The sequence below is a fragment of the Lagenorhynchus albirostris genome, chromosome 2, assembly GCF_949774975.1.
Source record: "Lagenorhynchus albirostris chromosome 2, mLagAlb1.1, whole genome shotgun sequence".
NCBI lineage: Eukaryota > Metazoa > Chordata > Mammalia > Artiodactyla > Delphinidae > Lagenorhynchus > Lagenorhynchus albirostris.
Window position 1 is genome coordinate 40783399 of NC_083096.1, and position 13629 is coordinate 40797027.

The 13629-nt window shown below is 38.3% G+C and overlaps 1 protein-coding gene across 1 annotated transcript in view; it reads right to left on the minus strand.

The window, feature by feature from the left end:
* Positions 1-4038: 4038 nt before the first annotated feature.
* Positions 4039-13629, minus strand: part of NSL1 (NSL1 component of MIS12 kinetochore complex) — a 37266-nt gene continuing 27675 nt past the window's right edge. The window contains exons 5-6 of the mRNA XM_060131202.1: positions 6921-6988; positions 4039-4794 (exon numbers count right to left, since the gene is read on the minus strand). Of these exons, the coding sequence (XP_059987185.1) occupies positions 4516-4794; positions 6921-6988 (347 nt within the window). The 3' untranslated portion in view covers positions 4039-4515. The remainder of the gene's footprint in view (positions 4795-6920; positions 6989-13629) is intronic.

Sequence of the window (13629 nt, forward strand, 5' to 3'; positions counted from 1 at the left end):
AGGAGATAAGGACACAATCTCATTTTCAGGCTCCTCCATCTCATCTCAGCCTTTTGTGGTGTTGTAGTGTCCTCCATTCTTCCACTGTTCAGAGATTCTGGGGGAAAACTGGATTTCTCTTATCAGTGCATCTCTCTGCAGACACTTAGGATTGATCTTCCTCTGATCTGCTAAATCATTTCTCTTTCCTCCATATACTTTTCTTCTTCATATGCTAAGGTTTGGGGCAACGTATCTCCTGGTTTCATCAAAAGATGAGTGTGTTTCTCTTTCTTTTGCTATTTTGGGATAAATGCTACAAAAGGAGGAAAATGGATTCAATGGATTTCCACTTCCTTTTCCTTCATTTGCTGAAATTAATGGCTCCTCATCACCAATTCTAAAAAGTACAAAATTCTTAAGAGCTGATCCTGCTTCTTTCTTCAGGTTCACCTGTAGCAAGCCTCTTTAAACAAGATCCACATAGAGACACTTACCTGATGGTCCTCCAGTACACAACGCTCCGTCACAACCACCTGCTTTGTTAAATTCTCTCAGGCTGCCAGGAATCTTCCTCCCTGATTATTCGCCTAAAATATTCAAGACTGTTCAAATGTCACCTCCTCCACAAAGACTTCCATGACTTCTCACCAAAGTTCCCTCCACACACATTTATATAGCAGTTGCTGCACTGCACGATCATTGTTCACATGCTTGTTCTCCTCACTAGAATATGAGATTCTTGAAGACAAGTTTTATCCTATGGGTGTTTTCACTTCCTTTGTCAAACCAAGTAATAATAATGCTTATGGAATGCTTACTGTATACTGTGCACCAAGTACTAGTCTAAGGACTTTATATTATGAACTCATTTACTTCCCATCATAACACTATAAGGTGGGTTTTATCATCACACCCATGTTACATATGAGAACACTGCAGTGCAGAGAGGTTAAGCAACTTGTCCAATTCTATCTAATAACAGGAGAGCAGAAATCTGAATGCAGATGATCTGGCTGAGAGACTATGCTCCGAACCTCTCTGACTTTTGAACTGAGTAGTGACTAACAGGAATCTGCTGAATGGATTAATGAATGAATGAAGGTGTGTAGGGAAAAACCAAGGCTTTCAATAGAAGTCAAACAAGCTCATTCTTAGAGATAGCTACATTCTGAAGCAAATTAAAAGTCTGATGTCATTGGCTTTGTTCTCTATGCAGCCCAAGCCATAAAGACCCAGAGACAGAGGTCTAGGAAAAGATTTCTCTTATCTAGTGTTATGGACTAAATGTTTGCTTCCCCTCAAAATCCATAGGTTGAATCTCTAACCCTGCCCCCACCCTGCCCCCAGTGTGGCTGTATTTGGAGTTGGGGCCTCTAAGGAAGTAATTAAGGCCAAATGAGGTTATATGGGTGCAACCATGATCTAATAAGATTAATGTCCTTATAAGAAAAGACACCAACATCCCCCAACCCCCAATGCATGCACGATGGAAGAGAAACCTCACCAGAAACCGAATTTGCCTTGATCATGGACTTCAAGCCTCCAGAACTGTGAGACATTAAATTTCTGTTGTTTAGGCCACCCAGTCTGTGGTATTTTGTTATAGCAACTCAAACCAACTAATACAGTTTCTAATGTCTGAAGTTTGGAAAACACAGATATTCCTTCAGTGTTTTCAGAAACCAGCTGCTTTAACAGTGTTCTCTCTCCAGTGGAACTGGATTTAAACTTCCCGTGTTGTGTTTTTTTGTTTGTTTGGCTTTGGTTTTTGTTGAAAGGAAATTTTAAGACTCCATCCAATCCAGCCTTCTTTTTACCATAGGTCGGTCAATATTTGATTTTCTATTCTTTCCTTCAACATTCCCTGCAACTATAAACTTTCTGGACTTTTATCACCTTAGCTTAGCTTAGTTCTTGGTCTATGCAGAAACTCAATTTCTCTTCTTAAAAATGTATATTATCAGTATTATTACTGATATCAGCCATGTTTATCTTAGTTAATAATGCTAATATATTTTCTTTCCTAATGGTATTTCATTTGTAACTCTGCTATAACTGTGGAGTGAAAGTTGGGACTCTCTGAAAGATTTCAAGTTTCAGGGACTTCCCTGGCAGTCCAGTGGTTAAGACTTTGTGCTTCTAATGCAGGGGGTGTGGGTTCGATTCCCACCCCCCCCCAAAAAAAAAGTTTCAGCTGCCTGTCTGAGCACTTTAAAAACAACAAAACTTTTTTTAATTACAAAAATTTCCAGACCCAGGAGTAGAAAGATTAGAGCCTCACACAGATCCAACATTATCAAGATTTTTGTCACACTTGCTTAATTATTCCCTTTCCTTTTTTTTCTTTGCTGACATATTTCAGAACAAATCTAAGACATCAAGTCATTAAACTCTATGTATCTCAATATGAATCTCTTAAAAAAGGGAGACATTTTCTTATGTAAACACATTGTAATTATCTAATCTAGGAGAATTAACAATAATTCTTTTGTCTGCATGCTTCTGAAGTGAAACTACTCATACAGAATTCTGTACTATGAAAAGGTTAGCACTGCATTTGTATAGCAATATTCTGTAGACTAAAAACAGTTTTGAAGTGAAATTTAGTATGTTCTGAAATGCAAGGTGCTGATCTACCATCTAACTAAAGCTGAGCTCAAGAAGGCCTGAGACAACTCTTAAAAACACACAGGGGCTTCCCTGGTGGCTCAGAATCTGCCTGCCAATGCAGGGGACACGGGTTTGAGCCCTGGTCGGGGAAGATCCCACATACCGTGGAGCAACTAAGCCTGTGCGGCACAACTACTGAGCCTGCGCTCTACAGCCTGCGACCCACAACTACTGAAGCCCGCGAGCCACAACTACTGAAGCCCACATGCCTAGAGCCTGTGCTCCACAAGAGAAGCCACCACAATGAGAAGCCCGCGCACCACAACGAAGAGTAGCCCTCACTCGCCGCAACTAGAGAAAGCCTGCACGCAGCAACAAAGACCCAATGCAGCCAAAAATAAATAAGTTAATTAAAAAAAAATACACAGTATAAGGTTGAAGTCTTTGTACATTATTTTAATAAAAAACACACTGCTGTGTACGAATATACAGATCTCAAGTTGTAACATTCAAATACAGAATGCGATGAAGTAGCTTTGTAAGTTTTCTTCACTGAGACAGATTTTCTGTCACATTTAGACTTTTATGATTATTAAGACATAATGAACAAGAGAAGTACGGATTTTCCAGCCTCATGATTAGTAAATTCCTCTGCAAAGGAATGAAGGTATTCAGTCATTAATAGGGAAACAGTTGGCAAATTAGATGACACTGCCTACAATGTATTAATGTAAGAGACACAATAAGAGATAAACTGCAGTTAATGTTAGAAGTATAGGCAATATAGCTTTCTCAGACTTCTACCAATGATTATATACTTGATATATAAACATTCTTAAATGTAAAATAGTTCAGTATGATTGCATCTATATTTGTTCCACAATGACAATTTGTTTAATGTATTAATCTGATATATATTTTTGACCTGGAGTCATTTACAAAGAAATAATGAGGGCTTCCCTGGTGGTGCAGTGATTGAGAGTTCGCCTGCCGATGCAGGGGACACGGGTTCGTGCCCCGGTCTGGGAAGATCCCACATGCCGCGGAGCGGCTGGGCCTGTGAGCCATGGCCGCTGAGCCTGCGCGTCCGGAGCCTGAGCTCCGCAATGGGAGAGGCCACAGCAGTTAGAGGCCCGCGTACCGCAAAAAAAAAAAAAAAAAAAAAAAAAAAAGAAATAATGAGAAATCCTGAAAAGAAACTTATTAGTTCCAAGTCAAATTATGTTTAAAAGTTAAGAGATCTATGGAAAACAAAAGTGTGGGTAAGAAACATTGGCTACATGCCAATTTTTATTTCTAACAGAAATTTTTACACATAATAATCATCTTCACAAAATAATCATCTTCTTTACCTTACAAAACAAAACCAAAAAATCCTAAAATTAATCCCACAAATCCAAATTAGCGGAACTTAGAGTAACAAAGTCAGAGCCAGTCTTGTCACCTGCACGCTAGTTTGATAAATCAAACTGCTTTGCAGGGGTGGGGGAGGACTGCATCTGCTCCTGTGCAGAACTGATGATGACTTTCAGTCCTTAAATAATGACAACTGTCACACAGCTCTTTTTTAAAAAGAAATATGTATATCCAGGAAACCCAATGGAATATGTTACTTCTGAAATTCCATAAAAGCTGTAAGGCAGCCAAGTGTTGATGGTATTCAAGGACAGTAAAAGTTTGCACTCTTAATGACCATTGACAGGCTTTGTGCCAATATTCAAACAATAGGCTTTTCACTGACTATCAATGCAAAGGTGAGGAAAGAAATACGATATTACATCATACCCCAGCACAGAGCTACTATATTTGTGTAAAAGAATCACTACTTATCTGTTGTTTTAAATGAAGTCCCGTCCAGGCATTAAGCTGGAATCTAAATGTTGATAGTGCCCAATCTCAACTCCCAAGATAAACAAAAAGAGTTTAGGTGTCAAGACTGATCCTCTTTGGCCGCAGTGGATACCATTTTCTCTGGGGGCACTCTTTAGTTCGCTTTCTTCTCAGTACCAAGTCAGTGTCTTTCCTAGCAGAACTCTCTGCTGGTGTGGTTTCTATTTGTGCTATAAAGCTCTCAGGTTTAACATCTGGTTTTCTACAACAACCGGAAAACACTTCTTGGTGGACTCTCTGCAGCTGGATAACAGGCTGCATCTTTAAAACTTGGGAAAATCCATCTCCTTGTTCAATTAATGCAGGCAAGGACTTAAAAAACAAACAACAGTAATACTTAACATTAATCTCAGGTTGAAACGCAAACACACAGAAATAGACACAACACTTGAGTATTTTAACTCTTCAGATCAAGGCTTTTTCTAAAACCTAATTTTTTAGGTCATAGATATTCAACTTTACCTTAAAATACCAGTTTTAGCTGAGGAATTTTAACAAAAAGCTAAAACTAAAAAGATATGTTCTGTTCCTATAATGCCTGGTAGTAAAATAAAACTCTGGCAAGACAGGAGGTAACAGAATTTCAGAGTTTAAAATTTAATGTCTGAAATTCCATATTTTACGATAGTAAGTATTTTAGAAATCTTAATTATCAAGAGCAGGGATCAGCACATTTTTTCTGTAAAGGGCCATACAGTAAACATTTTAGGCTCTGAGGGCCTTTACATCTCTGTCGCAATTATTCAACTTTCCTGTTGTAATATAAAGAAGCCATAGACAATAAGTAAACGAATGTACATGGCTGTGTTCCAAAATAGTTTTATTTACAAAAACAGGTGGCAGGCTGGATTTTACCCTGTCCCACCACAGTTTGTCAACTCCTGATTAAGAACATGTTATGAGGGCTTTCCTGGTGGCGCAGTGGTTGAGAGTCCACCTGCCGATGCAGGGGACACGGGTTCGTGCCCCGGGCAGAGAAGATCCCACATGCCACGGAGCGGCTGGGCCTGTGAGCCATGGCCGCTGGGCCTGCGCGTCCGGAGCCTGTGCTCCGCAACGGGAGAGGCCACAACAGTGAGAGGCCCACATACCGCAAAAAAAAAAAAAAAAAAAAAGAACATGTTATGAGAGAAGTGAGAAGTGTGAGTACCAGAAAATCATGGCATCAGTACAAACCACAAAAGAGTGTTACAGAAGATGATCAAAACAGAGGAGATTCTGAAGGAGTTTTAAAATAATTTTCCTGTACTAGAAATCTAAATATTTTCTGTTTGGGCAAAATAAATGTCAATAATATAAACAATTTATGATAATAATATTAAACTCCAAGTTGGATATACAGTTGATGGAAGAAATTTTCACATATTGAGGTATGGGGAAATCACTCTGGCTTATACATGATTTAGGCTGAACTTTATGCTAACTGAAACAGCCTATCTTGTGGCCTGTCAAACATACATTGTACATCTGCTTTCATCATTAAAGAAAAGAATTTGTTCATCATCCACTTACATAAAGGGTTAAGCTGCAACCCATTGCAGCCACCCAAGACAGTGAGCCCTCGGGAATTCAGGCATTCTGTGCTTTGGATGTATAGGCTTCTAGATAGTTAAGATGCATATTTAAGGATGAATTTCAATGACCCCAGATTCTTGCATCTTCCCATACACAGAAAAAAATCCTAAACTCATTAACTTGAGATGTCTGTTCTTTGTGGTTAGCAGTAATCTTTTACCAAGCTGTAACCTTGACCACATTTTTCCCAGCCAAAAAAATTCATATATCCTCTCTCCTCCCCTACCCCTTTGGAGCAGTCCCAGCAGAGCTACTGAGAAGCTGTTTCCTGGGCTATAGTCCTCAGTTTGGCTCTAATAAAACTCTTCTTCTATTCTTATTGTATATTGTTTATTGATTATTTGCATCAACACAGAATAATATAGTGGCTGAGAGTATAGGCTCTGGAGCTAAACATCTAGGGTTTAAATCCTGGCACAATTACTTATTTGGGCAATCTACTTAGCCCCTCTGTGCCTTGGTTTCCTTATCTGTAAAACAGTAGCAGTACCTATCTCAGAGGGTTAGTGTAAGGATTAAATGAGGAAATATAATACATGTAAAGCAGTTAGATGGTGCCTAATCCATACTAAATGCTGGCTAAATGTTAACCTGTATTATCATCCAGAATTGTTTGATGGATTGCTAACTCTCAGAACTCAAAATATAACCAACCTTTAAAGAAGCCAGGTATAATACTGGCACATAGTAGGTGTCTAATAAATGGTAATTATTCTGAATGTTACCGTCACTTAATAAATTCATTAAAGATCTATTTAAAAGACTACTGAGAATTCCTGTTACAACAGACTAAAACACCTAAGAATGCTAAAAGCAAACACCTAGCCACACATGTTATACATAATTTAGTATGTAGCTTTTACCTTCATGGCTTCACTGATCTCCTTAGCTATTTTTTCTCCTCTGCATTTCAAATTTTCCATACGAGGGGCTGCAAAGAAATCGTCAAACAGTATTTTAGGCTTTTTATCTAATGCGAAGTCATAAAAGACATGCAGATGCTATCTGGATGACAGTCTGTTAGAATTATTCACCTTGGCTCAATCTTTCTTAGAATACTTTGTAATCTATTTAAAACAAGTGTCCTATTAAGTTTATCCAGATAAATAAAAAGACCGTGAAAATATTAGAATAGCAGAGAAAAACTTATGGTTATAAGTATAAAATGATAGACAGGGATGTCCCTGGTGGCACAGTGGTTAAGAATGTGCCTGGCACGGGTTTGAGCCCTGGTCTGGGAAGATCCCACATGCCGTGGAGCAACTGAGCCGGTGCGCTACAACTACTGAGGCTGCGCTCTAGAGCCCACGAGCCACAACTACTGAACTCGGGCTCAAACCCATGTCCCCTGCATTGGCAGGCAGATTCTTAACCACTGCGTCACCAGGGAAGCCCCACTCAATGCTTTTCTGATTCCTAATACATTTTCTTTTCTTCCAATCTGTGTTACAAATGTTCGTGCCTACTTCATAACAGAACTGCATATTTAATGATACCTCTGTATAAAAATCCTAATAAAACTCCAAGTGAAACTGGAGATAAGAAAAATCATTCCATTATGAAATCATCTACAAATTAGTTTTTTTTGTTTTTTTTTTTGTTTGTTTTTTTGCGGTACGCGGGCCTCTCACTGTTGTGGCCTCTCCCGTTGCGGAGCACAGGCTCCGGACGTGCAGGCCCAGCGGCCATGGCTCACAGGCCCAGCCGCTCCGCGGCATGTGGGATCTTCACGGACCAGGGCACGAACCCGTGTCCCCTGCATCGGCAGGCGGACTCTCAACCACTGCGCCACCAGGGAAGCCCCTACAAATTAGTTTTTAGAAGAGTAGTTCTCACTAGAAATTTCTTAAAGTCTAAGCAAGTATATAACTATGTTAGGAAGGCCACAGTTTTACTGACTTCAACAGATTGGCAAATAAGCCAAGCAAAGAATTTCTTTCATAGCTGCTCTTTTTCTTTTCTGACTTTTCTTGGCTCAAAAAAGTGAGAACACATTTAGAATAAAGAAAATGAATAGCAAAGGCAACTGAGAGATGCCAGAGAGGGTGTGGAGAAAAGGGAACCCTCTTGCACTGTTGGTGGGAATGTAAATTGATTACAGCCACTATGGAGAACAGTATGGAGGTTCCTTAAAAAACTAAAAATAGAACTACCATACGACCCAGCAATCCCACTCCTAGGCATAAACCCTGAGAAAACCATAATTCAAAAAGACACATGCACCCCAATGTTCATTGCAGCACTACTGATAATAGCCAGGTCATGGAAGCAACCTAAATGTCCATCGAAAGATGAATGGATAAAGAAGATGCAGTGCACATATACAATGGAATGTTACTCAGCCTTAAAAAGGAACGAAATTGGGTCATTTGTAGAGACGTGGATGGACCTAGAGGCTGTCATACAGAGCGAAGTAAGTCGGAAAGAGAAAAACAAATATCTTTTATTAACGCATATATGTGGAATCTGGTATAGATGATCTTATTTGCAAAGCAGAAACAGAGACACAGATGTAGAGAACAAACATGGATATCAAGGGGGAAGGGGCAGGGTGGGATGAACTGGGAGATTGGGACTGACATACACTATTGATACTATGTATAAAATAGATAACTAATGAGAACCTACTGTATGGCACAGGGAACTCTACTCAATGCTCTGTGGTGACCTAAATGGGAAGGAAATCCAAAAAAGAGGGAATACATGTATATGTATAGCTGATTCACTTTGCTGTACAGTAAAAACACAACATTGTAAAGGAACTATACTCCAATAAAAATTAATTAAAAAAAAAAAAGGAACTGAGAGAATGGGCCCTTAAAGGAGAAAGGCAAAGGCAAAGGCAACATGATAGCCTCAGAAAAAGGGTTCTTGACCTTTTTTCGTTCCCAGAGATTTCTTTGGCAATTTGGAGAAGCCTATGGACCCCTTCTCAGAATATTTTTTAATGTATTTATTTTTTAAATTGAGGTATAATGTACATACAGTTAAATGCAGAACTTAAGTTTAGCATTCAACCACCTTTGACAAATGTACACCAAAGACATGGGACATTTCTATCACTCCAGAAAGTTTTCTTGTGCCCCTTTCCCAATCTTCTATGCAAGAAGCAACCACTCATCTGATTTCTATCATTATACGTCAGTTTTGCTTACTCTAGAATTTCAGAACAATGTTTTAAAATATAATTACTTAAAAATTATAATAGGTAATACAGGTGCTTCTTTATTAATGATTTAAACAAAAAGATCGAGCGGCAGGTCTAATTACCATAATAAGAAAATAATGAGTATAAACAATATTGCGAGGTGTCTGCAACAACTGAAACTGAAAATATCTGTGGCTTCCAGTAGCAAAAAAAAAAAAAAAAATTACAGGTACTGCTAATACTACCACCATTACCTGCATTCAAAATCGAAGGAAATGCTAAATTTCAGTTTGAGGTTAATAAAAATAACACTGTAATTTTTTTCCTCTCCAAGTTCACAGCCTCCTATATTCTCAGGACCCTTGCCTTAAAATAGTATGCTGATTTAATTTCAATTCTTTTACGATTTGGGGAGATTCCCCCAAGAGCACTCAGGCAATTATTAAATTTTCCCCTGGGTATGGCAAATAAATGATCCAACCTTCAGTACTCTTGTAGCAATCTGGCTTCCAGCCAGGCCCACATTCTCTCCTCATCAAACTTGCACACCTCTGTGGAGCTGCCCATTCTTCTAACATTTATTATGTACTTTCCATGGACAAATACCAGTAGTTAGGTATTCAGAGTAAGGAAAAATGGTCTCTGCCCCTCAAGGAACTTTCAGTTTAAAAGAGACACATGGAGAGCTTCCCTGGTGGCGCAGTGGTTGGGGGTCCGCCTGCCGATGCAGGGGGCGCGGGTTCGTGCCCCGGTCCGGGAGGACCCAGCGTGCCGCGGAGCGGCTGGGCCCGTGAGACACAGCCGATGGGCCTGGGCGACTGAAGCCTGTGCTCCGCAGCCGGAGGTGCCACAACAGTGAGGGGCCCACGTGCCGCAAAAAAAAAAAAATAATAATTCCCTACATTAAAACATGAGAAAGTGTAAGATTAAATCCAAGAGAAAACATATCTCCTACTTTGAAATTCCACCATAATTCAAATTACATTCGGTATATACATCCACTCAAAAAGAATTCAGAGATCGATCACACTGTTGAAAGGCAGTGGGCAATAGAGAATGGATAAGACAAAAACAGAAATATGAGAAACTACAGAGAAGATATGTGGTTGACCTTTGTGGATAGATTCAGAGTAAGAGTAAAGAAAAGCAATCTAAAACTCGAATTAAAAATTTAATATTCACATAATTTCTTAACACTGTACAAAAATAGTTTTTAATATTTAATGTGGCAATAATAGGAAGTATTTAAAAATCATTTTTATAATAAAAAATGAGATTCCTATATTTCGTGTGGTTCTATTAATTCAGTAACATTTGGTTCTATTAAAAGGACTCTCAAATCTTCTATTACATATTTCCCATTAGCTTTGTTCTACACACAACACTCTAAGTAATTCATCATCTTTTGAAAAAAGGGAGTATGAAAGTTGTAACTGGATCTAAAACATTTCATAATTAGACTGATAAAATGTAACTGGTTGCAAAGAGTTGTTTCTTTTTAGTTCAATTTACCTTTCCTGCACATGTAAACTAACAGAGATAGAAAGAATATTTGAAGAAATATGATGATGATAGCAGAGGGAGGAACACTCCCAAACTCGTTCTACGAGGCCACCATCACCCTGATACCAAAACCAGACAAAGATGTCACAAAGAAAGAAAACTACAGGCCAATATCACTGATGAACATAGAAGCAAAAATCCTCAACAAAATACCAGCAAACAGAATCCAACAGCACATTAAAAGGATCATACACCATGATCAAGTGGGGTTTAACCCAGGAATGCAAGGATTTTTCAACATACGCAAATCAATCAATGTGATACACCATATTAACAAATTGAAAGATAAAAACTATATGATCACCTCAAAAGATGCAGAGAAAGCTTTTGACAGAATTCAACACCCATTTATGATAAAAACCCTCCAGAAAGTAGGCATAGAGTAAACTTGCCTCAACATAATAAAGGCCATATATGACAAACCCACAACCAACATAGTTCCCAATGGTGAAAAACTGAAACCATTTCCTCTAAGATCAGAAACAAGACAAGGCTGTCCACTCTCACCACTATTATTCAACATAGTTTTGGAAGTTTTAGCCACAGCAATCAGAGAAGAAAAAGAAATAAAAGGAATCCAAATTAGAAAAGAAGAAGTAAAGCTGTCAGTGTTTGCAGATGACATGATACTATACATAGAAAATCCTAAAGATGTTACCAGAAAATTACTAGAGCTAATCAATGAATTTGGTAAAGTAGCAGGATACAAAATTAATGCACAGAAATCTCTTGCATTCCTATACACTAATGATGAAAAATGTGAAAGAGAAATTAAGGAAACACTCCCATTTACCATTGCAACAAAAAGAATAAAATACCTAGGAATAAACCTACCTAATGAGACAAAAGACCTGTATGCAGAAAACTATAAGACACTGATGAAAGAAATTAAACATGATGCAAACAGATGGAGAGATATAGCATGTTCTTGGATTGGAAGAATCAACATTGTGAAAAATGACTATACTACCCAAAGCAATCTACAGATTCAATGCAATCCCTATCAAACTGCCACTGGCATTTTTCACAGAACTAGAACAAAAAATTTCAGAATTTGTATGGAAACACAAAAGACCCCAAATAGCCAAAGCAATCTTGAGGGAAAAAAACAGAGTTGGAGGAATCAAGCTACCTGACTTCAAACTATACTACAAAGCTACAGTAATCAAGACAGTATGGTACTGGCACAAAAACAGAAATATAGATCAATGGAACAGGATAGAAAGCCCAGAGATAAACCCACACACATATGGTCACCTTATCTTTTATAAAGGAGGCAAGAATATAGAGTGGAGAAAAGACAGCCTCTTCAATAAGTGGTGCTGGGACAACTGGACGTGTACATGTAAAAGAATGAAATTAGAACACTCCCTAACACCATACACAAAAATAAACTCAAAATGGATTAAAGATCTAAATGTAAGGCCAGACACTATCAAACTCTTAGAGGAAAACATAGGCAGAACACTCTATGACATAAATCACAGCAAGATCCTTTTTGACCCACCTCCTAGAGAAATGGAAATAAAAACAAAAATAAACAAATGGGACCTAATGAAACCTAAAAGCTTTTGCACAGCAAAGGAAACCATAAATAAGACAAAAAGACAACCCTCAGAATGAGAAAAAATACTTGCAAATGAAGCAACTGACAAAGAATTAATCTCCAAAATTTACAAGCAGCTCATGAAGCTCAATATCAAAAAAACAAACAACGCAATCCAAAAATGGGCAGAAGACCTAAATAGACATTTCTCCAAAGAAGATATACAGATTGCCAACAAACACGAGAAAGAATCCTCAACATCATTAATCATTAGAGAAATGCAAATCAAAACTACAATGAGATATTATCTCACACCGGTCAGAATGGCCATCATCAAAAAATCTACAAACAATAAATGTTGGAGACGGTGTGGAGAAAACAGAACCCTCCTGCACTGTTGGTGGGAATTTAAATTGATATAGCCACTATGGAGAACAGTCTGGAGGTTCCTTAAAAAACTAAAAATAGAACTACCATACGACCCAGCAATCCCACTACTGGGCATATACCCTGAGAAAACTATAATTCAAAAAGAGTCATGTACCACAATGTTCACTGCAGCTCTATTTACAATAGCCAGGACATGGCAGCAACCTAAGTGTCCATCAACAGATGAATGGATAAAGAAGATGTGGCACATATATAAAATGGAATATTACTCAGCCATAAAAAGAAACGAAATTGAGTTATTTGTAGTGAGGTGGATGGACCTAGAGTCTGTCATAGAGTGAAGTAAGACAGAAAGAGAAAAATAAATACCATATGCTAACACATACATATGGAATCTAAAAAAAAAAAAAGAAAAGGTCATATAGAACCTAGGGGCAAATGGGAATAAAGATGCAGACCTACTAGAGAATGGACTTGAGGATACGAGGAGGGGGAAGGGTAAGCTGGGACAAAGTGAGAGAGTGGCATGGACATATATACACTACCAAATGTAATATAGATAGCTAGTGGGAAGCAGCCGCAAAGCACAGGGAGATCAGCTCGGTGCTTTGTGCCCACCTAGAGAGGTGGGATAGGGAGGGTGGGAGGGAGGGAGACGCAAGAGGGAAGAGATATGGAGATATATGTATAACTGATTCACTTTGTTATAAAGCAGAAACTAACACACCATTGTAAAGCAATTATACTCCATAAAGATGTTAAAAAAATAAAATAAAACAATGGGTCCCACTGCTAAAATGTATTAAAAATGTAATAAATAGGATAGTTTCCTGATGTTTCCAGATTTTTTGGACACTTTGACTGAATTTATTGTACACATGAAAATATAACGGGCACATTATTTGAAAATGTAACATACTTTTTA